The sequence below is a fragment of the Octopus bimaculoides genome, chromosome 1 (genome assembly GCF_046866305.1).
Source record: "Octopus bimaculoides isolate indiv1 chromosome 1, ASM4686630v1, whole genome shotgun sequence".
Classification (NCBI taxonomy): domain Eukaryota; kingdom Metazoa; phylum Mollusca; class Cephalopoda; order Octopoda; family Octopodidae; genus Octopus; species Octopus bimaculoides.
The window spans coordinates 42081366-42102510 of record NC_142928.1 but is presented as its reverse complement, the minus strand read 5'-3'; the positions used below and the strand labels follow the sequence as shown (position 1 = coordinate 42102510).

At 35.6% G+C, this 21145-nt stretch overlaps 1 protein-coding gene across 3 annotated transcripts in view; it reads right to left on the bottom strand.

The window, feature by feature from the left end:
• LOC106869134 (two pore channel protein 1) overlaps positions 1–21145 on the bottom strand; it is an 87246-nt gene that overhangs the window by 20553 nt on the left and 45548 nt on the right. For all 3 annotated transcript variants that reach the window (XM_089350747.1, XM_089350754.1, XM_089350760.1), the window contains 10 exons: positions 19734–19792; positions 16990–17089; positions 14163–14279; positions 12982–13045; positions 12694–12803; positions 8622–8685; positions 7941–7985; positions 6873–6929; positions 3395–3460; positions 1481–1553 (listed from right to left, as the gene is read on the bottom strand). In XM_089350747.1, the coding sequence (XP_089206873.1) occupies positions 1481–1553; positions 3395–3460; positions 6873–6929; positions 7941–7985; positions 8622–8685; positions 12694–12803; positions 12982–13045; positions 14163–14279; positions 16990–17089; positions 19734–19792 (755 nt within the window). The remainder of the gene's footprint in view (positions 1–1480; positions 1554–3394; positions 3461–6872; positions 6930–7940; positions 7986–8621; positions 8686–12693; positions 12804–12981; positions 13046–14162; positions 14280–16989; positions 17090–19733; positions 19793–21145) is intronic.

The following is a 21145-nucleotide window of genomic DNA, read 5'->3' as shown; positions in this document are numbered from 1 at the left end:
ACCTGCGGTAAAAATCACATGTCTACTTCCCATACTTCCAGCACTACACTACACACAGTCAACAAATCCACTTCCCAAACTCCACTTCTCCAGTCTTACATAGTCATCATATAGTACCATTTGAGGCTGGTTGTCTCAACTGCATCCTCAACCACCAAACTGAAATTTTTGGTGCCATCTTTTGGTTTTCCATTGTTGACAAATTTCTATATTGGGCAAACTTTTGTTGAATTTTGTGAAAAGAATTGGCTTAATTTTTCTTTTGTAATCTACCTTGAGTCTCTTACTCTCTTTAGAGAACAACAGCTAAGCTGCTCTCTTTCAATTAACATGTGTCTTTTATTTCTTGAATCAGAAGATTCCTATCAGATTACACCACTGCAGTATGTACCAGTAAGATCCTCTCCAACTCACTTTATATAAACTCTGGTATACCCACTAGGTTTGGTTATGTTTCCTACACTCTTCTTTCCATACAACACCTACTCCTCTCTAACAACACATACTCCTATGCAGATGAAACTTCTTGTGTGTATAATGCTAAGGATACGTCCTTAGCATTCTACACACAGCTCTGATCAGTTGCTGACATTCTATAAAGTCTGAATAAGATCTACATTGGAGCCTAAATGGTCATCTGACTGACAGGCAACGATGTACTCACCAACACACATCCACTAATAACTAGGATGGCCTCTGCTCCTCTTAACTAATTATTTACATACTCTCTCCAACCAAACTTACTCATTCTTTCTTCCCCTCATATCACCCTTTCTGTGTTTCACTCCCCCAGACACAACACTAAACACTTCACATATCCCATCCTCTCAAAACTGCAAACTTCTGGAATTCCCCTCCCACTCATATTTTTCCTGAAAACATTGACCCATACATGTTAAAGATGAACATTAACAACAAGCTCTCGATGTAGAAGAACCTGCATAGGGCATGTGCCCTGCCTCTCCTCTTTTCACTAACTTATTACAGAATATACAGGCATTATCTGAAAGACAAACACTACATTGGAAAACAGAAAACTAGGAACAAACAGTAACTCCTACAACACCTTGTAATATGTTTAAGCGATAGAAAATGAGAGACTACTAATTAGAAAGTATTCAATAGCAAAACAGAAAACCACTATAGAACTAGTGAATCTATCAGACGGCAATCTATCACTGAATCACTTAAATGTCCGATTTTATGGGTAAGCAGAGAAGTTTCAATTCTTGCTTAGACAAATATTATTTCTGAATAAAGGTAGAGTTACTACATGAAGATCTGAACAGAAATGTGAGACTACAATCACCTACAGTTATTTTAGTGTAAAAAACCAAGAACAAAATAATAAATACAATAGATTTACTGACTTGGATTTCTACAAAAATGTGTAAGAAATATAACTTCCATTATATATAGCTGATTTAGGAAAAACTTAACAAGAAACCAGTATATATATAATATAAATTGTTTAACTTACAGATCCCAACCAGTTGTAAAATATTCTCTTGGTCCTTTACCAAGAATTTTCAGACATGCTTCAATGACATATACTGTAAAAGAAACACAAAACATTTGAGACTTTGGTCAGTTATTAAGACAAGAGCAAATTCTAATGTAGGTCAAAAATATCCTTTTCTCTTTGACACAACGCAATTCCTACAGCATTCAGACCTCATCTTCAGCCACCACAAACTAATTGTTACTCATCTTTGGCCAATCATTAGCCATCACATTTGTGTATAACCAATTTTCAGTCACCACAGTCACCCATAGCCAATAATCTGCCAACAGCTCTCACTCATCTTTGTGCAATAGTCTGCAAACACAGCCATCACTGGTCAATTAGTAAGTTGAAAAGAACAGATTCTAATGTAAGTTGAAAATCCTCTTCCAACTAGTACAAAGCTATTTCTGCTGCATATTTTTGCCTTTATGCCAAATCACTAGCCACCACAGCTACCCTTGTACAATTATCAATCACTACCATCATTCAAGGCTACACATCAGCCATTGATGACAAATCATAGGTCATCACACTCATCCATATCCAGTCATCAAGTATTACAGCTGTCACTGATAAACTATTACATGTCACTGCCAATTATTAACAACCAGAGGAACAACAATGCTAATATATACTAATGAGAGACTCCAATCATTCCAATGTTGACAGCTACTCTAAGCTCTCAATAATTTGTTTTACTTACTTCAATGTATCTAAACTAATCACAACCTGCCCTGCCCTCCCCCAAATCCTTCTTGTCTCACATAAACTCTTCATGCCATTCTCCTATTAACAATCATGAGTTTGCCCAAGTGTTATCCAAATTCCTACTTACATCATTTATTTTAAATATCTCTTAGAAACATTGAACATCGCTGCTCACCAGACTCTGCAGAATTTTGGTTTAACAACCCTTATTTCTCTATCATATATTGACATGTTAACATATTTGAAATTCAGTGTAACATTTATAATAGGAAATACATTTATTGCTAAAATTTGAAGTGTACAATTTTTTTTTTCAAGTATATCAATGGTAATAAACTCTAAGTGCAATGAGCTAACCTGCTGGAAGTAACAGCCAAATCTTTCTCAAATCACACATTGTTATCTTATAAACGGAATGGCATATTGGCTAATGTAGTCTAAGACACTATGCTTAAAAAGAAACAGGATCATCTCAGCTGGAAAATCTTTGATCATAGGTGTGCTTATTCAGAGCTGATATGAACTTAACAACAGTGGAAATTACACTGTGTAGACATACATAAAAACTAGGATGAACTTACACTGGAATGAAAGCACAAGAACTATAATGGAGCTAACAATTCATAATGGACTCAAACAACTATAATAGAACTAAAGTAACATCTACTCGGACATAAATTTTATGTTAACATTTAAATAAAATGACATCCATATGAAGACTCATGAAAGCCAAGAACACAGTCCATTCTTCCCTCCTGAAACTTTACATAGAAAAAATTAGATCAGGCTTCTTTGCTCTCACTGGAATATCACAATTGTTTCAGTCATTAGTCACTTTATATTATACTGTAGGCAATGAGAGGGAACAAAAGGAGAGAGAGAAAGGCAAGAGAAAAAGAGAATGGATAAAATGAGAGAAAGAGGGAATGAATAAGGAGAGAAGAGAGTGTGTATGTTGTTATATACGCACCATAACAAAAATTGAAGATTACAAAGCACAACAAAACACTCGAGTGTGTAAATTTGTAGACACAAATTTACCAAAGCATGAAACCAAAATGTAAGTTTATGCACCTTAGAATGTTAATCGTTTGAATAATAGTCATATGCAAGATTTTTGTATACTAAGATGAAACAGAAACATCACAAAATTATTGTAATAAACTGAAATATACTTACTATAAATAAAGAATACAGTTACTCCTGTAGCTGTGAAGTCATATTTCTTCACACTTATGTGTTGAACTGTTATAATAAAAATAATAATAAGCTCTTTATTAACCACTAAGGATTCACAAAAAACATTGGGGAAGGCACAATATGTTACAGCATAGGATTACATGAAAGAGCATGTAAAAAGGAGGATATCAGAAAGAAAAAAAACAACAGATTCCAAACTTTTTTTAATGAATAATTCTCTTAATGAGGGATTCTCCTGAAGGTTACTTATGGAGAACCCCACAAAACAACAGTCACCCTCACTATTAAGGCAAGTGCCTTTCTGTTGTCCAGTCTACAGGCACATGCTCGTTTGTTTTTTTTTCAAGCGAAACTCCAAACAGATGAGGAGGGCTTGGCCAATGGGAAGGTGTTTATCTTCAGCCCTTTCAAACTGACCTACCACACAATCACTTTCACTAAGGCCACCAGATGGATAAAGACAGTCTGTCCTTTCTGGCCAAAAGAAGGTAGCAGAATGATCTTCACAATGGATTCAGCACTGATAGCTAGAGTTATCTTGTACATAACAACAGGCGTTCGACATAACTCCACAATGTTTGCGCAATGGACAAGTGCATGCAGAACAGTTTCATTGCTCTGCATGCATTTTGGGTAGACCAGCTGATGCACTTCTATGTTTGGAGAGTTTATCTCAAACTGGCAATGGTCCCTGGTGGTACTCCCTAGCCAGGGATTTCTATGGGCCCAGACCCGAAAATTATCTATGGGCCCAGACCCGAAAATTCTCCAGAACAGACCAGCCAGCTGATCATCAACACTCGGTGTTTTCCCATGAACACCATCACTCTTGTGTGCTACTAACCCTCTATAGAAGACCAATGTGGAACTTCCACTGACCACATTGCCTGACTAGTAAATAACTTGAATGCTTGATGACATTCCAGATGCCAATCACCTTGTCTTGGTCTTTGCCTTACCTAAGACTGCAGCTCAATCAGAAGAAGGAGCTATGGAAATACTTATCTGACATCTGTTCACTGTAAAGGAATTGCTGGAGAGGTTGCAGCCTCAGCACATGTCTTCACATCATTACCTACAGCATGCCTAGGTGCATTTTTACCTTAAATACTGGGATTGTTATGTTTTTTAAGATAAAGTTTAATCATTGTTCTTATTTGTATTTAATCTATTCCTAATTGAATTATCATAACTTCCCAAATCACTAATTTTTATATTCTGCAATGCTTCAAGAAAACTACAATACTCTTTGATAATTTCTTTATTTTACTACAAGGGCAGCTTAAATATATACAGCAAAGTACAATGACAGAGACAAACAAAACATACATTAATTACAAAGGAAGGAAAAAATGCATACATTGGCACAATGCCATAAGTCTTTAATGGAAGGTGCATGGTAGATTAAGTTAATCCTTGGAAATTAGATACCAGGTACATATTTATTGATCTTTTGATAATGGTGATGATGAGCAGACACACACACACAGGTACAAAACAATATAAAAATAAATGGACAACCTAAACAAACATCACAAATTTGAATGTATTCTAATGATAAAGATGGCGATTATAAAGACTGCTATCATTATCACCAACATTACTATTGCCTTATGTAAATAGTATAGCAAATAATATTGAGACTTGGCACATGAGTGCCTGAGTAGTAAGAAATTTGCTTCCTAACTACATAGTTTCAGGTTCAGTCCCACTGTGTGACACCTTAAGTAAGTGTCTTCTACAACAGCCCCAGGCCAACTAAAACCTTGTGAGTGTATTGGTAGACTGAAACTAAATATATATATATATGTGTGATTTTTTATAATATAATAGTGTATAAGAGTTTATACATGGAGAGGAGACCACCATGTGCATTCCTTATATGCTAGAAAGAGCAATCAAAACCCAAACCACGAAAGTGATGGTTTGGGTTTTGACAGCCCTTTCTAGCATGTAAGGAATCCCCATGGTGGTCTCCTCTCTGTATATAAACTCTTATACACTATTATATTATAAAAATATTTATGTCTTCTGAGTTTTATTATGCATGCTAACCACTGATATTAATCATTAATAATTTTTACTCTGTATTTATATAGCTATATACAAATATGTGTGTGTGTGTGTGTGTGTTTGTCCTCCACGATCACTTGACAACAGGTGTTGCTTTGATTACATCCCCATAACCTAAAAGTTTGGCAATAGGATAAGTACCAGGCTTTAAAAGAAGTACTGGGGTCAATTCATTCGACTAAAGCCCTTGAAGACAGTGCCCCAGTATGGTCGCAGTCCGATGACTGAATCAAGTAAAAGATAAAAGAGAAAAATCTATTCCAACAGACAGAGTAGCATAGAAATATTACTATAACTATATATCATTTCCTTCATTATTACCTTCGCCATAGTGGAGGTATTGTTTTCAGTCGTGTTTGTTTGCTAGTTTGTCCATGGACAAGTTATCTCAAGAACTGTTGGATGAATTCAGATGAAACTTTCAGGGATGTTTGGCCTCGTGACTGGCAAGAACTGATTAGATTGTGGAATCAACTTGGTACCGGACAAGGATTCTGGATTATTTTTTCCGAATTTTTGATAGCAGTCAGGTTCATTTTTAGTATTCTCATTCATTAGAGCTGTCAAATTTATTTCAGATATCCTCATCTTAAAAATCATCTCCAGCTAATCATTGAGAGGATGTTGGTGTTGCCTTGGCGGAGGTTTGCGCTCTCTGAGTGCTCTTTATACTTAGTTCTAGAGAGATTAGACTCTTCAAACCATCTCTCAAAAGTAGTTTTTTCAACAGATTGAATTGGTCTCAGCATTAGAAACCCAAAAATTACTCACACCTTACAGTATTGCTGATATACTAAACAAGGTTACCTTTCAATTAGTTGACTCGTACCCTATTGCTTTAACTATCTCTTTCCTCTAAAAACTCATATGGTGAAGCATTAAGTACTGAAAACAAACATTAGCTTTACTGTGTTTGTTGATTCATCATTATTGGAAGTTACACACAATAATTAGAACTTTGAACCAGCTATGTTTGGTCAGTACTTTTAAACAGGATAAAAATATGTAGGAGCCCAAAATATTCATTTCCTGCAGAGGCATAAGACCAGTAATTTGGGGGAAAGAACAACCAATTATATTGACCTCAGTATTTGATACTTCATTTTATATCCCCAGAAAGATGAAGGCTAGTAAGACATAAGATGCTATGGAGGTTAAAAAGCTGGATTACAGTCATACACTCAAATGTGCTTCTGAGAAAGCTCAAAGTTACCTGATTGTAATAAGTAAAAAAAAAGAAGCCTCTACTATCACTGCATAATCATTAGTGATAGGAAAGACATGCAATTGTAAAAACAATTGTTATGGCAAATATATCACCAACCCATGCATAAAACAGAGAAATAGATTTAAAAGAAAACAATACTGGGGAAATATCACATACCTGACATCTGTACAGTTTCAATAACAATCCAGGTAAAGTTTGATGCTATTGTCAAATCTATAAAATACAAAAACAAATCTCTTGAATGAAATTCAGTAAATTAATAAGTGAAGTATGGAAAACCTTGCCAAACCAAACTTTAAAAAACCTTTTGTGCAGTAGAATTACTCTCCCGTAATCTAGCAAGTCCACTGTCACTATAGTTCACTTTTCATTAGCTACTGATACTTCTATGCTTTTAGTGCTATACATCTATACAAGATGCTTTCACAAGATGAATACTGTAGTATTGTGGTTTTCCATAAGTAAGATATGCAAATTGCTGTTCATTTCAGAATGTATTAATTACCAATAATTTACTGAAATATATTTAATTAACAACACTCTCTCCATTTGCACCTCATCAAAACAATCTAGTTATATTGAACCCATAACCAATGAAATCTACTAATGGACACTTCATATTCACGAAGAGTATGCATGTTCAGTGTAATCTTTGAATAAAATACGTACCTTCTAGCTTAAGGATTTATGAGTTTTGAAAGTCAAGGGAAATGATTTCTGATACAAGTACAAGGCCAGGTGTATTGTAAGAGAAAAACTACAGCTGTATTACATCCTTTTTTTTTTCTTTTTTTTTTCTTATCAGAGAAAAGTTCATATGGCTTGGCTCAAACCTATAATCCTAGTGAATGAAGTAGTGTAGCTGCTCCAATAAGATGTGGATTTTAATGAAAAAGAATCATTGGTAATATAAGAGCAGGCATGGTTGTAAGATTAGAATGTTTACTTTATAATCGTGTGGCTCTGGGTTCAATCCTACTGCAAAGCACCTTGAGTTGATTAATACTTTGTATGAAACTTATACAGTTTCATGAGTATAACTTAGACAAATTTTCTATTAACACATTTGCTTGCTCTTGATATTCTACATGAATATGAAAACTTTGAAAAAATGTGCCAATGGGTAAAGAGGGTTCATAGTCACTCCTATTTCTTTTGTACAATTACAACACAATTTATTAAAGCAGCTTTGTTGAATTAGTATAGAAAGAGAAATCAACTTACATATATAGTATTCAAAACACTTGTGAGTAACTATACGATACAAAACTGTAAAAAGAAAAAGAAATGTAATGTAGTTTAAAACAATATATATATAAAGATACAGTAATCATTGGGATTGGAAAAATATTTTGCAATATTTAGTTAGAGCCTTTTACATTCTGAGTTTAAACCATACCAAGGTCAAAAGTGCATTTTATATGAGATTGATAAAATAAAGTGGCAGATAAGTATTAGAAGTGTAAAATGCCCCAAATGTGAATGGAATTATATTAATAGACTAAATTTAAGTGATTTCTCTATCAAGTTACTGTATCAAAGTGGAGGGCTGGCAGAATTATTAGTATGCCAGACAAAATGCTTAGTAGCATTTCTTCTGGCTTTACATTGTTCTGAGTTCAAATTCCATGAAGGTTGACTTTGCCTTTCATCTCTTTGGGGTTGATAAAATGTTGAGCACTAGGGGGTCAATGTAATTGACAAATTCTTTCCCCAAAAATTTCAGGCTTTATGCCTATTGTTGTAAAGATTATGTTACTGTATTTATTGCAAAAAGAACCATTATTAAAACCATAATGTAGAAATATAAAATGTTCAACACTAAAACAAAAAAAAAAGTAAGAAAAGGATTCAAAGGCAAATCTGACTTTTAAGAACTTTATGAAATCTGTAAAAAGTATTTACCTCGAAAAATCAAATTAAAAGGATATCTGAAATCTTCTGACCAAATAGTTGATACATTTTTAGGCTGAAATATACATATAAACAGCAAATTCGCTTTTATTAATGTTTCATTACTGATTCATGTTGTTAAGTTTCAAGGAGCTCACTCAACTAAATATTTGCACTGTAAACTGGAAACTGAATGAGCACCATTTTATGCCTTACAGCTCAAATTGAACTAAAGATTTATTTTATCCATTTATCATTTTTATTGCTATTATTATTATTATTATTTGAAATGTTTCGAGCGGGATCGTTGCCAGTGCCCATGGACTGGCTCATGTGTGGGAGACACATGAAATCTTTTGAGCGGGATCGATGCCAGTGCCCCTGGACTGGCTCATGTGCGGGCGACACATGAGGCTTTTTCGAGCGAGATCGTTGCTGGTGCCCCTGGACTGGCTCATGTGCGGGTGACACATGAAATTTTTTCGAGCAGGGTCGTTGCCAGTGCCCCTGGACTGGCTCATGTGTGGGCGACACATGAAATTTTTCGAGCGGGATCGTTGCCAGTGCCCTTGGACTGGCTCATGTGCGGGCGACACATGAAGTCTTTCGAGTGGGATCGTTGCCAGTGCCCCTGGGCCGGCTTGCGGGTGACAGCGAGATCGTTGCCGGTGCCCCTGGGCCGGCTTGCGGGTGACACATGAGGTTTTTTGAGCGAGGTCATTGCCGGTGCCCCCAGACTGGCTCATGTGCGGGTGACACATGAAATCTTTCGAGCAGGATCGTTGCCAGTGCCTCTGGACTGGCTCATGTGCGGGTGACACATGAGGCTTTTTCGAGCGAGATCGTTGCTGGTGCCCCTGGACTGGCTCATGTGCGGGTGACACATGAAATTTTTTCGAGCAGGGTCGTTGCCAGTGCCCCTGGACTGGCTCATGTGTGGGCGACACATGAAATTTTTCGAGCGGGATCGTTGCCAGTGCCCTTGGACTGGCTCGTGTGCGGGCGACACATGAAGTCTTTCGAGTGGGATCGTTGCCAGTGCCCCTGGGCCGGCTTGCGGGTGACAGCGAGATCGTTGCCAGTGCCCCTGGGCCGGCTTGCGGGTGACACATGAGGTTTTTTGAGCGAGGTCGTTGCCGGTGCCCCCGGACTGGCTCATGTGCGGGCGACACATGAAATTTTTCGAGCGGGATCGTTGCCAGTGCCTCTGGACTGGCTCTTGTGCGGGTGACACATGAGGCTTTTTCGAGCGAGATCGTTGCTGATGCCCCTGGACTGGCTCATGTGCGGGTGACACATGAAATTTTTTCGAGCAGGGTCGTTGCCAGTGCCCCTGGACTGGCTGATGTGTGGGCGACACATGAAATTTTTCGAGCCTGATCGTTGCCAGTGCCCCTGGACTGGCTCATGTGCGGGCGACACATGAAGTCTTTCGAGTGGGATCGTTGCCAGTGCCCCTGGATTGGCTCATGTGCGGGCGACACATGAAATCTTCCGAGCAGGATCGTTGCCGGTGCCCCTGGGCTGGCTCTTGTGCGGGGTTCTGGGATTTTTCGAGCGGGATCGTTGCTGGTGCCCCTGGGCTGGCTCTTGTGCAGGTGACACGTGGTTTCTCGAGCGAGATGAGCGTGGCCTTTGCCAGTACCGCCTGACTGGCCTTCGTGCGGGTGACACGTAAAAGCACCCACTACACTCTCTGAGTGGTTGGCTTTAGGAAGGGCATCCAGCTGTAGAAACACTGCCAAATCAGATTGGAGCCTGGTGTAGCCATCTGGTTTCACTAGTCCTCAGTCAAATTGTCCAACCCATGCTAGCATGGAAAGCGGACGTTAAACGATGACGACAATACATACAGACATATATATATATATATATATATATACCGCCTGACTGACCTTTGTAGGGTTTTCGAGCGAGATCGTTGCCAGTTCCCCTGGACTGGCTCTTGTGCGGGTGGCACATAAAAGACACCATTTCGAGCGTGGCCGTTTTTGTGCGGGTGACACGTAAAAGCACCCACTACACTCTCTGAGTGGTTGGCGTTAGGAAGGGTATCCAGCTGTAGAAACTCTGCCAAATTAGATTGGAGCCTGGTGTGACCATCCAGTTTCACCAGTCCTCAGTCAAATCGTCCAACCTATGCTAGCATGGAAGGCGGACGTTAAACGATGATGATGATGATGATTATTATTATCATTAAGGCAGTGACTGGAAGAATCATTAACACACCAGGCAAAATGCTTAGCAGCATTTCATCTGTCCTTACATTCTGAGTTTAAATTCCAACTTTGCTTTTCATCCTTTTGGGATCAATGAAATAAGTACCAATTACACACTGGGGTCAATGTAATCAACTAGCCCCCACCCCAAAAATTTCAGGCCTTATGCCTATAGTAGAATGGATTATTATCATTATTATTTACAAATTAATATGTTATTTTGCTTTACAAATTTACATATTGTTAGAGTGTATCCTATTACAACTTTATACCCTTCCTTGCAATAACTGATTTTTTGTGAAGTGTAACACTAGAGTCAACAAGATGGGCTGAGGAAAGCAATAACAGATATGAACTTATGACTATGTTGTCAATCAAATCAACATCATCTAATTATAAATAGTGACTAGAATAATTCGAGTGACTTGAAATGATGCAAATATTTGCTTGAAATGTTTTAATAATGAAAGGTGTGTTATTAAAGCCTCTCTAAATTTAAAATATCATAATAGTTGGAAAATAAGGAAAATTACAGGGAATGAATACTATCTTATTATAAACCAGCTGTAAGAAAATGGGTTCACAATGCAATTAGATGAAATGGACCACACTGAGTAAGAACTGGAAACTTTAGATCAGAAAAGTAAACTCAATCCAAACAGCTAAACGAGACTTTGTACATTGGATCAACATGGCATGTCTATTTTCCGAGAGGAAAGGCTTTACATGGCATGTCTAATGGTTTTATATTAATAAAACCATTAAAAACAGACAACACAGATGTGTAGATGTGTAGATGTGTAGTACACAGATGGCCAAAACAGTAAAGCTATATCTTCAATATTTAGAACAAGAAATCTTAAATTAGCTACTTGCAAAAGTGCTTCACCTGCAGAAAAGGAGCCAGTAGAAACTTTATAAAGTCTGCTCAGTGTAATAAATGGATAGACAAAAGGTATAGTGGCATTAAATGTAGGTTAACGGAAAGGGTATACTTCAGATCCACCAGACACACAAGAGCAGCAGGCACTTGGGATATAGATTCTCTTGAATGCCCTGAAATGGTTGATAACTTTTTCTACTAAGGTGACCAAATTAGTAATGAGGGTAGATGTTCCAAAAGTGTGGTAGCTAAAATAAGAACATGTTGGAGAAAGCTCAGAGAATTATTACCTTTGCTGGGAACAATAGGATTATCCCTCAAGATCAAAGGCAGACTATATGATGCTCCTATATGAAGTGTGCTGCTGTGTGGTGGTAGCAAGGCATAGGTCTTGAGGGTGAAAGATATGCAAAGGCTTGAAAAAGATGAGGCAAACATGCTTCACTGGTTGCACCATGTTCAATATGCATGAATGATAAAGTGAACTTAAGACAAACTGAGTATAAGAGAAATCAGTTGTAGTGTGCAACAGAAGGGACTGAATTGGTATAGATATGTGCTGCAAATGAAGGATGGCAGCTGCATAAGCAAATGCTGGGCACTCAAAGTAATTTTGGGGAGGGAGAGACCAAAGAAGACTTGGGATGATATGTTAAATCTGACAAAGGAGATGACTGAAGACCATGTTGACTGGTGATATGCAATGCTGTGGAAGACTTGCTATTCCCATGCACCTCCTTTGTTGTGTCGATTCTGTATCACAACCCCACACGTGATTTCATACTTAGATCAGAAAAGAGAAGTCATTTAGCATACTGTCGAATTTGATAGTTCTGATGCTCTATTATGAGAAAAAATAGGTTATAAATTAAAAGTTATACAAAAGAGTATAGAGTCACAACTTGTGCTATGTTGATGATGTCATCAGACTTATTTATCTGTCACTGAATTTGTAAACAGATTGATAGAAAAATTTACGCACCTTCCATTTTAACTTACTGCACCCATACACTGTAAAAAACTCAGCGAGTGACAATGAACCAGTTGATAATACATTCATACTTTTAAATGTTAGGTAGATATCTTTCTGGCCTAGAAAAAAATTGGAGTACATTATAACATACATATTTTTTTTCATTTCAATATAAATTTACAAGCATATGTAGTCTAAATATATTAAGCAAATTTGACATGAGAATATAAATAAGTTGTATATAACTTCTGCTAAGAAGTTATATACCCTCTTTATAAGTTATATATAAATACATACTCATTTTAGGTCTTAAATACTGCATCATTCCTTGAAAATGTTTCAGCTGAATTGTAGTTGGATGCTGAGAAAGAAATGAAAATTCCTTTATTTTACTGATACAAATGTATAACAATGAGATGTATATATTTAATCTACTTTTGGGGTGTATTATTTCAGTCTTTCCTTTAAAGTACAATTTCTAATGCTAATTTTTATATAGGCATTTTTATTATCCAATACACTCAAGATATTTTACTCATTACACTAAAGGTGCTTTATCCAATACTCTCAAGGAACATTATCCAAAAAAGCCTTAACAGGGATCTTTCTTCATGACTTAGTCAGATGAGGAAGAGTAGTCTGATGACTTTTGCAAGACCTCAGAGACTGATGGCAGAAAGAGAGGAAGAAACCACAACCTTTAGGTTGCTGTAATAGGAAACAGCATACCAGGATACTGAGTTATTGTCAGATTTGACTGAAAATTTTCATTAAAGTGAACTCAAATAAAGGCACCCAAGAGTCTCATACAGCAGTGTTGAAGCTGACAACAGATTAAGTCTGCCACTTAACATTTTCCAAAGGGGTCATTCAGTGGGATTGAATCCACAATCACTTAAATTACAAAGCAAACTTCTTTAACACATAGCTATGCTTTCTGTTAGAACTATACTATCTCATGTATTTTACTTAAAAATGGATAAGTGTTCTGTGAATGTGAAGTTTTTCATTCAAAGAAACAATTATTGTGAGTTATGATAAGATAGTGTTGTTATAAATAGGCATTACTTGCTTTTCTGGCTCCTGGCTTTCAGTTGAAACTATACTGAGATTAACAAAAGTTAACTCAGTAAGTACAACCAATATACTGAGATTAATTCTGTCAACTATATCTACTCATATAAAATTTAAATAGGTGGTAATAATAAACTCTGCTTGCTTACTAACCCTAATTACTGTATTACTATATAGTATATATACACTGTTTTAGCTATGCTAATACTCTAATTAGTCAATTCTACATCATGGTTCTGGTTCTTGCTGGACCCAAGCTAATATGCAGTCAATGTACTACATGAAGGCATTGTATTTCATGGTGACCCATGGACCTTTCAAGGCAATATTATAGCTTATCGTATTCTGTATTATTTATGTTTGCCGGAGATGGAATTGGTGAGAAGTGAAATTCTATTACCTACCTGCCTACTGACAAGCAACTGGAAGGCATAACGACAGCCAAGTCTTTTGTGAAAGAATAACTTTCTCAGTTTTTCTTTCTCTAATGAAGAAAATGTATCATACACGACAGCAAGAAGCTTTAAACAAAGAGAAAAAACAGCCATCAATGACATATAAACAAGAAAAGCATTCTATAAAATATTGTTACATTTGGGGACGATCATTTGGCCAATAAACACATGCACTGTTTATCTGATCTTCACTTTAGCTTTATTATTATTGGTTTATTTGTCAGAGTTCTTTCATTACACATTCTGTGACTTCTTCAATGACTATTTACTCTTTGTGACTCCTCTTCTCTCTGGTCTTGTCCTGTCTATTCCATCTTGTCTTTTTACAGTATGTATCCCTATCCACACATCCATTTGTGTCCATATCTGTGTGTGTCTGTATACATATGAGTTTGTATATTACACTGCTTGTACCCATGTTTTCAGTAGTCAGGTTGTGAGATGGGGGATGTTATAACTCCATTCATATATTCTGTTGAGTTTCAGTCTATTTTATATTGTGTGTGGCCTCTATAATCTGTCTGAGTGTTGTGTCTTTTCAATGTGTCAATAAGATCATAACATCTATGTTATCTATTGAATCCCTATGTTCTAGTTTGGCACATTTGTATAGAACAGACAAGCTTTTCTTCTCCTTGAGTTCCCACCAGTGTTCACTTATGCCCTCTCTTAATACTATGGACCGTCTCTTCAATAGACATCATCATCCTGTTTCTGCACCATCCTCTGTCACTTTATACTGCATTCTTAGTTTTGCAGTTTATCTGTGGATTTACTCTATACACTTCCTATCAGTGCAGGGAGTTTTTTTAAATGGATATGTTTTACAGATCAGGGATTTTATGGGAGTTCTTGGCCTTTCAACTACTTTAATCTGTAAATTCAGTTTACCTAAAAGTTTTCTAAAATGATATGCTAGTTCACCTCCAAGGATAGCATGACACTGGTATTTTTGGCTAGGCCTTACCTATCTTCCTCTTAGTTCTTTCTATGTTATTACATGATTTATTCCTGTATAGCAGGCAAATCTCATCAGTACCATTTTCTATGATGGTCTTGAATTTTGTCATGTTTCCTTCATACACCCTGATCCTGTCTCTTTGGTTGTACGCAGAGAACTGAACACAGTAGATGAAGAGCTGTATGTGTCTCTCCAATTTCATCAGGTCACACATGCAGCATACATTTCTCATCACCCTAGTAAGTTTGCTGTTAGGATATTGAACTTAATATCATCCACAATTGCTGTATTCCCATGGATCAGGTATTTGAAAGCCATAGGTTTAGCATAGTGCAAATGGAGAATTTGGAGCTTGTTATTTCTAATTTCCAAAGAGAATTCAGTTTCTGAAACAGGTAGCCTGTAGTTGGAGTGCTTACTAGGGTAATCTGTTGTAACCTTAATATTCTGGTGGATGAAGTTAGCTATTTGCTGGATGCCCTCCATGGTGCTACCTTCTAGTTCAGGTCCACAGATATTGTCTTTGAGAGATGCTTTTGCTACTATGTTGATATCATCAACATAGCAAAAGTACATAGAGCTATAGAGCTTTCTGCTAAGCATTCTTTGAATCTCCTATCCCACTATATCACAAAGAGGTTGGCCACATCCTTTTCTATGTTACATTCCTACAACTGTTTCTGTTTCTCTGAACTAGCACTCTACATATCACATCTAAGTTCACTCTATGCATCCACCACTACTTTTCTCATATCATTCCTTCTATGTCAGTCCTTGCAACTTTGCAGAGGCTTAACTAAATATTTTCTCAATCATTCCTCCTCAAAACTACACACCTCTGAAATCTTTTTCTTGCACATATATGTCAATAGGAATCAACCAACTGAAGTTCAAATTAAATATTAACAGCTCTGATTTCACCAATTCAAGATCTTCGAATGTTATGGGCAATGCCTCTCCTGTACTGAATAATCAATAAATTTAAAAATTGAAATGATTTAAATTAAACATGAAATTGCACCATAGTTCATTTATTTTTTCTTTCCTTTTATAACATAGTTAGATACTAATGAGGGAGTTATTCAATCATTTATAATCCACCCAACAAAAATAAGCTTCATAACAAGTAAAAAGAAATCACTATTTGCAAAAAGTATTCAGTTATGAATTTCATTTCTTCTTTATGCATGTAAATTTACACACTGCAATTACATTTATCAAGACACAAAGTTAATGTAAAACTGACCTGCTTTGGCAGACCTAATCACCTGTCACCATTTCATTTCATGAAAATGATCATCATCACCAACATGAACTAAGACAGTAGCTGCTAATCCTCAAACTGAATTCATATATTAGAGTAATTTCTTTGTACTCAACGTTAACCCATTAGTGTCCAAATTTTTTTTTATTTAATTTATTACCAAAAATCTTTTTTTATACAACTTTATCTGATACTGAATATATAAAAAACATCTTATTACAATATTTGAAAGACACTCTAGTTTTGATGACTAACTAAAAATATCTCAGAAAAATACAGGTGTTGCAGAAATATGATGGATTATCCTTCTGGTCCTAAAAAAAAGACCATGGGCACTAATGAGTTAAGTCATATATTCTGAATGTCACTCTTATCAGTTGTCAGAGTAAATCATTTCACCATTCCTGTTTTTGGTGTCACTAATTTATATCATGTTTATCTAAATTTCAGCCATTTGTTATCCTATTTGTGACAATGTTACTAAAAATTATAGTTAAATTTTTTTCTTTTTCTTTATCTTCTAATAGCAATACATATTAAAATACACTTACCAAGTTCATGAGGAAAAATAATTCAAGACTGAGGTAGATTATAAAGAATGCAACATAAAAACGTGATTCATTATAAGCAGGCATCATAACATCAGGATAGCTAGTTGTGAGAACAAGACAGACAAAAAACATCATTGACAGTTATATATTACGGCTGTTAAAAATAGCATTTGATTATTATCAGGTTGGTGCATAATTATTGCAGCTTTTTTCAATAAATTTTATTCAACAAAAACAATAACAACATTTAACAAAAACATATTTAAATGATTATTCCAGAGCATATTCACCATCTACTTCAATTACTGCTTCCCATTTGCTTGGCAGCTGGTTGGAATAAAGCCGCAATAATTATGCACCAACCTAATAAATAAAACAGTCAACAACATTTTATATTTACTTATTATAGTTGTGATAAAAATCATATTCAAACATTACCAGATACAATACACAGGATCTGTTTATATCCCATGTGGCTATAGGTTTGCATCTGGAAAATTCCTCTCCAAGGTACAGATCAGGCCATGGGTGCACTAACAGTTGCCCATGCAACCCCACCCGCTTCTGCATGCTACCAATGTTGTCCACAGTAAAAGTATGGCTGATACAAATTTGGCACTAATGTCATTGTAGGAGTTGCTGTCAGAACACAAACAGCCAAAACAGATTTGACAAGATATCAAAATATCCCGTTTGATGTTGCTGTTCAAACAATTCTACTAATCTGCCACTCTGAACTAGAACTTTATTAACATCAAAAGTACAAAAGGAAAGGTTGACCTCAGCAAGATTTGAACTCAGACTGTAGAGAGTCAAAACAAATACTCCAAGATATTTTATTTTCTCTGTAGCTGCAACAACTCTACTACTTCACCATTACATATGTGAGGATAAACTTGTTAACAGACACATAATTTCTGTAAAAACTCACCCAATCTATTGCAAAAATATATGTCATACAACATAACTTTAGCTACAACAAGCTAAAGAATATAATATGTAGCAATACAAGACTTTATTCGAAATAGCTAAGTTCACCTAAGTGCTGTGTATGGCTAGAATATATCTGGCTAAGTATTTAATCTAACATTTCAGAAACTAACTTCAATTTCTGTTCCAGTTATTTAAAGTATGTGAAATGAATCAATATACGTAGACATACACACACACACAATAGATATTGCATTACTTTTTACTTTGAGTGTTCCAGTCATTTAAGCATGAATGACATATTCATTGTGTTATTTAAGCATCTATAATACAATAAGAAATATTCTTTAAATTACAGGTACAATACTTTCCCCACTACTTTCATACAGTCCAACTGACAGGATTCCACACAGTTTCTGTCTACCTAATTCCACATAGAAAGCTTGAGTCAACTGAAAGCTTAAACAAAAAGCTTTTGTCTCAGAATCCATGCAGTAGGACCAAACGCTATAAACAAGACAAACACTTTTAATTTAATAGATTTTTATGTGATACCTGTTAAACAGAAATTATTTCTATTTAATGAAAATTTCACAAAATCTAATCATAAGTAAGTGAAATTATGCTAAATACAACTAACTTGAAAACCTTTTACCCCAGTCAGCAATTCTGAAAATTTTGGGGTGTGAATTTTACATGAGTAGAAGCTTCTTTTTTTAAATTGTATCCTAGAAATCACCTGTGTAAATTACACAAGTGCACAAATTACATGGGTTTCTATGCATAGATGTACAAATGCATACATATATATTCTTAGTTAGATGCACTTATGTATTCATACATAGGTGCAGGCATGGTTAAGTGATTAAAAAGCTCACTTTGCTACCACATAGATTCTGGCTCAGTCCTACTGTACAGTACTTTAGGTAAGTGTCTTCTACTAAAGCTCTGAGTCAACCAATTCTTTGTCAGTAAATTTAGTAGATGGAAGATATGTGGAAGCCCATTGTGTGTGTGTGTGTGTGTGTGTGTGTGTGTGTGTGTGTGTGTGTGTGTGTGTGTGTGTGTGTGTGTGTGTGTGCGTGTGTGTGTGTGTGTCACCCCAACCCAACCACTTGGCAACTGATGTTCTTTTGTTGACATCCCTTAAATTAGTACTTCAGAAAAAGAAACTGATGGAACAAGTACCAGATTTTTTTAAAATAGAGTACTAGGGTTAATTTGTTCAACTAAATGCATTCAAAGCAATACCACAACATGGCAGTCCAATGACTGAAATAAGTAAAAGAAAAAAAGGATACATATACATGCATAGGCATATAATCATACAAATAAATGTGCAAAAGGCTACAAGTGGAGCAGAGCAGTCTCGCTAATTAGTGATGCTAAATATTCTGAAAAATCCAACAAGATGCATATGTACATACGCCATAACATAAGCATGAAGTTTTACAATAATGATGGAAAGGAAACAATAAGTTACATTATTGTAGCATTTTTGTCAGAAATTCTTTATTTCTAGATTGTAGCTTCAAAACATTTTAAGGCTAAAAATTTTGTGTGAAAAATCCAGTAACACAATATAAAAGAACATACATTTTGAAATGTTCCTGTTGATCTATTCCAATCAACTTTTACTTTTTTCTCTTTTTCAATATGCATCAAGCAAGAAATTCTAAGTTATAGCAGCATTTTATCATACTTCGAAAAGGAAAATGGTACTTAGAAACCAAACCTCATATAAAATTTCTGACAGAAAACAACAAAATAAAGAAATACTAAACATATTAATTTTAAAAAAATATTATACTTACTTAGCAGTTGTTAGTAGAACAAAAAGACTAACAAAAGAGTCCTGGATAGTACTGAAATACTAAAGAAACAATCAAAATAAGAAAAATCAAAATGATAATAAAGACAACAATTGCAATAACAACAGCTATATTAAATCTTTCTACTTTCGGCACAAGGCCTAAAATTGTAGGGGAAGGGGCTAGTTAATTACATTGGCCCCCAGTACTTGACTGGTGCTTTATTTTATTGATTCCAAAAGGATGAAAAGCTAAGTTGACCTCAGAACATAATGAGTCAGAAGAAAAACTGATGAGCATTTTATCCAACATGCTAATGATTCTGCCAACTTAATGCCTTAATAGTACTAATAATAATCCTGTCTTCTATAAGTAGAGGCCCGAAATTTAGTGTTTTCTTCAGCATTGGTTTGTCCACCTGTCCGTCTGTGTGCAAAATAACTCAAAAAGTTGTGAACGGTATTTGATGAAACTTGCAGGAAAAGTTGGTAATGACACAAGGAACAGATGATGAAATTTTGGTAGTGATCCGGGAATTTTTATGGATTCTTAAAGGATTTTTCATTTGTTATATTTACTTTACATGTAGTATTACAATGTTACGTTCTTTGATTATCTCCCTTGAAAACACGTTCATTGTTTCAACATAACCTATGGTGGCGTTGCTGTTTCCAAAGTTTATTTTCGTTTCTCTATTAGTAATTTTACTCGCGTTGTGTGTGTATCACTCAAGTTTTAGGTAATTGTTGTTTCTTTTTAGTTGTATGGTGAAACTAGCTTGCTATTGTCATTGATGTATTATAACTGCTTCAGATGATTCCTGTTTTTAAAGGTTTTTTAAAAAAAAATCATATAGCTGTGCTATTTTTTTTTAACCCCACCAAGGAGGTTATGTTTTTGCCGGCGTTGGTTTGAGAAATTCGGCTATTTTCAACATGCGTGTATATGGGTGGAAATGAGCTGCTTGGCAGAGGTCTGAGCTCTCCGAGTGCTTTTCTAGTTTTTTCATACATTAAAATGTCAATGTGTTTTATACACAGTAAAGTCACTGTATATTATACACAAAAGTTATTTTTTCCTAAGATTTCATTGCCTATTATTAGGGATGTACATTATACATAAGTATGGTATATGAAAATCAAAGTATTATCAGATGTTTAATTGATCTATGTCTTTCAATTACCTTTTTTTCCTGTTCTTACCAAATGACATATAATTAAAATATCTCTAACTAGTTTGTACTAATGAAACGTAATGATGTTGAAACTATTCAATCTACAGATAAGTATTGTATTTAAAATCAAATTGAATTAAATATAGGCACAAGCTTGGCTGTGTGATTAAGAAGTTCTCTTCTCAACTATGTTGCTTCAGGTTCAGTTTCACTACATGGCACCTTAGTCTTCCACTATAGC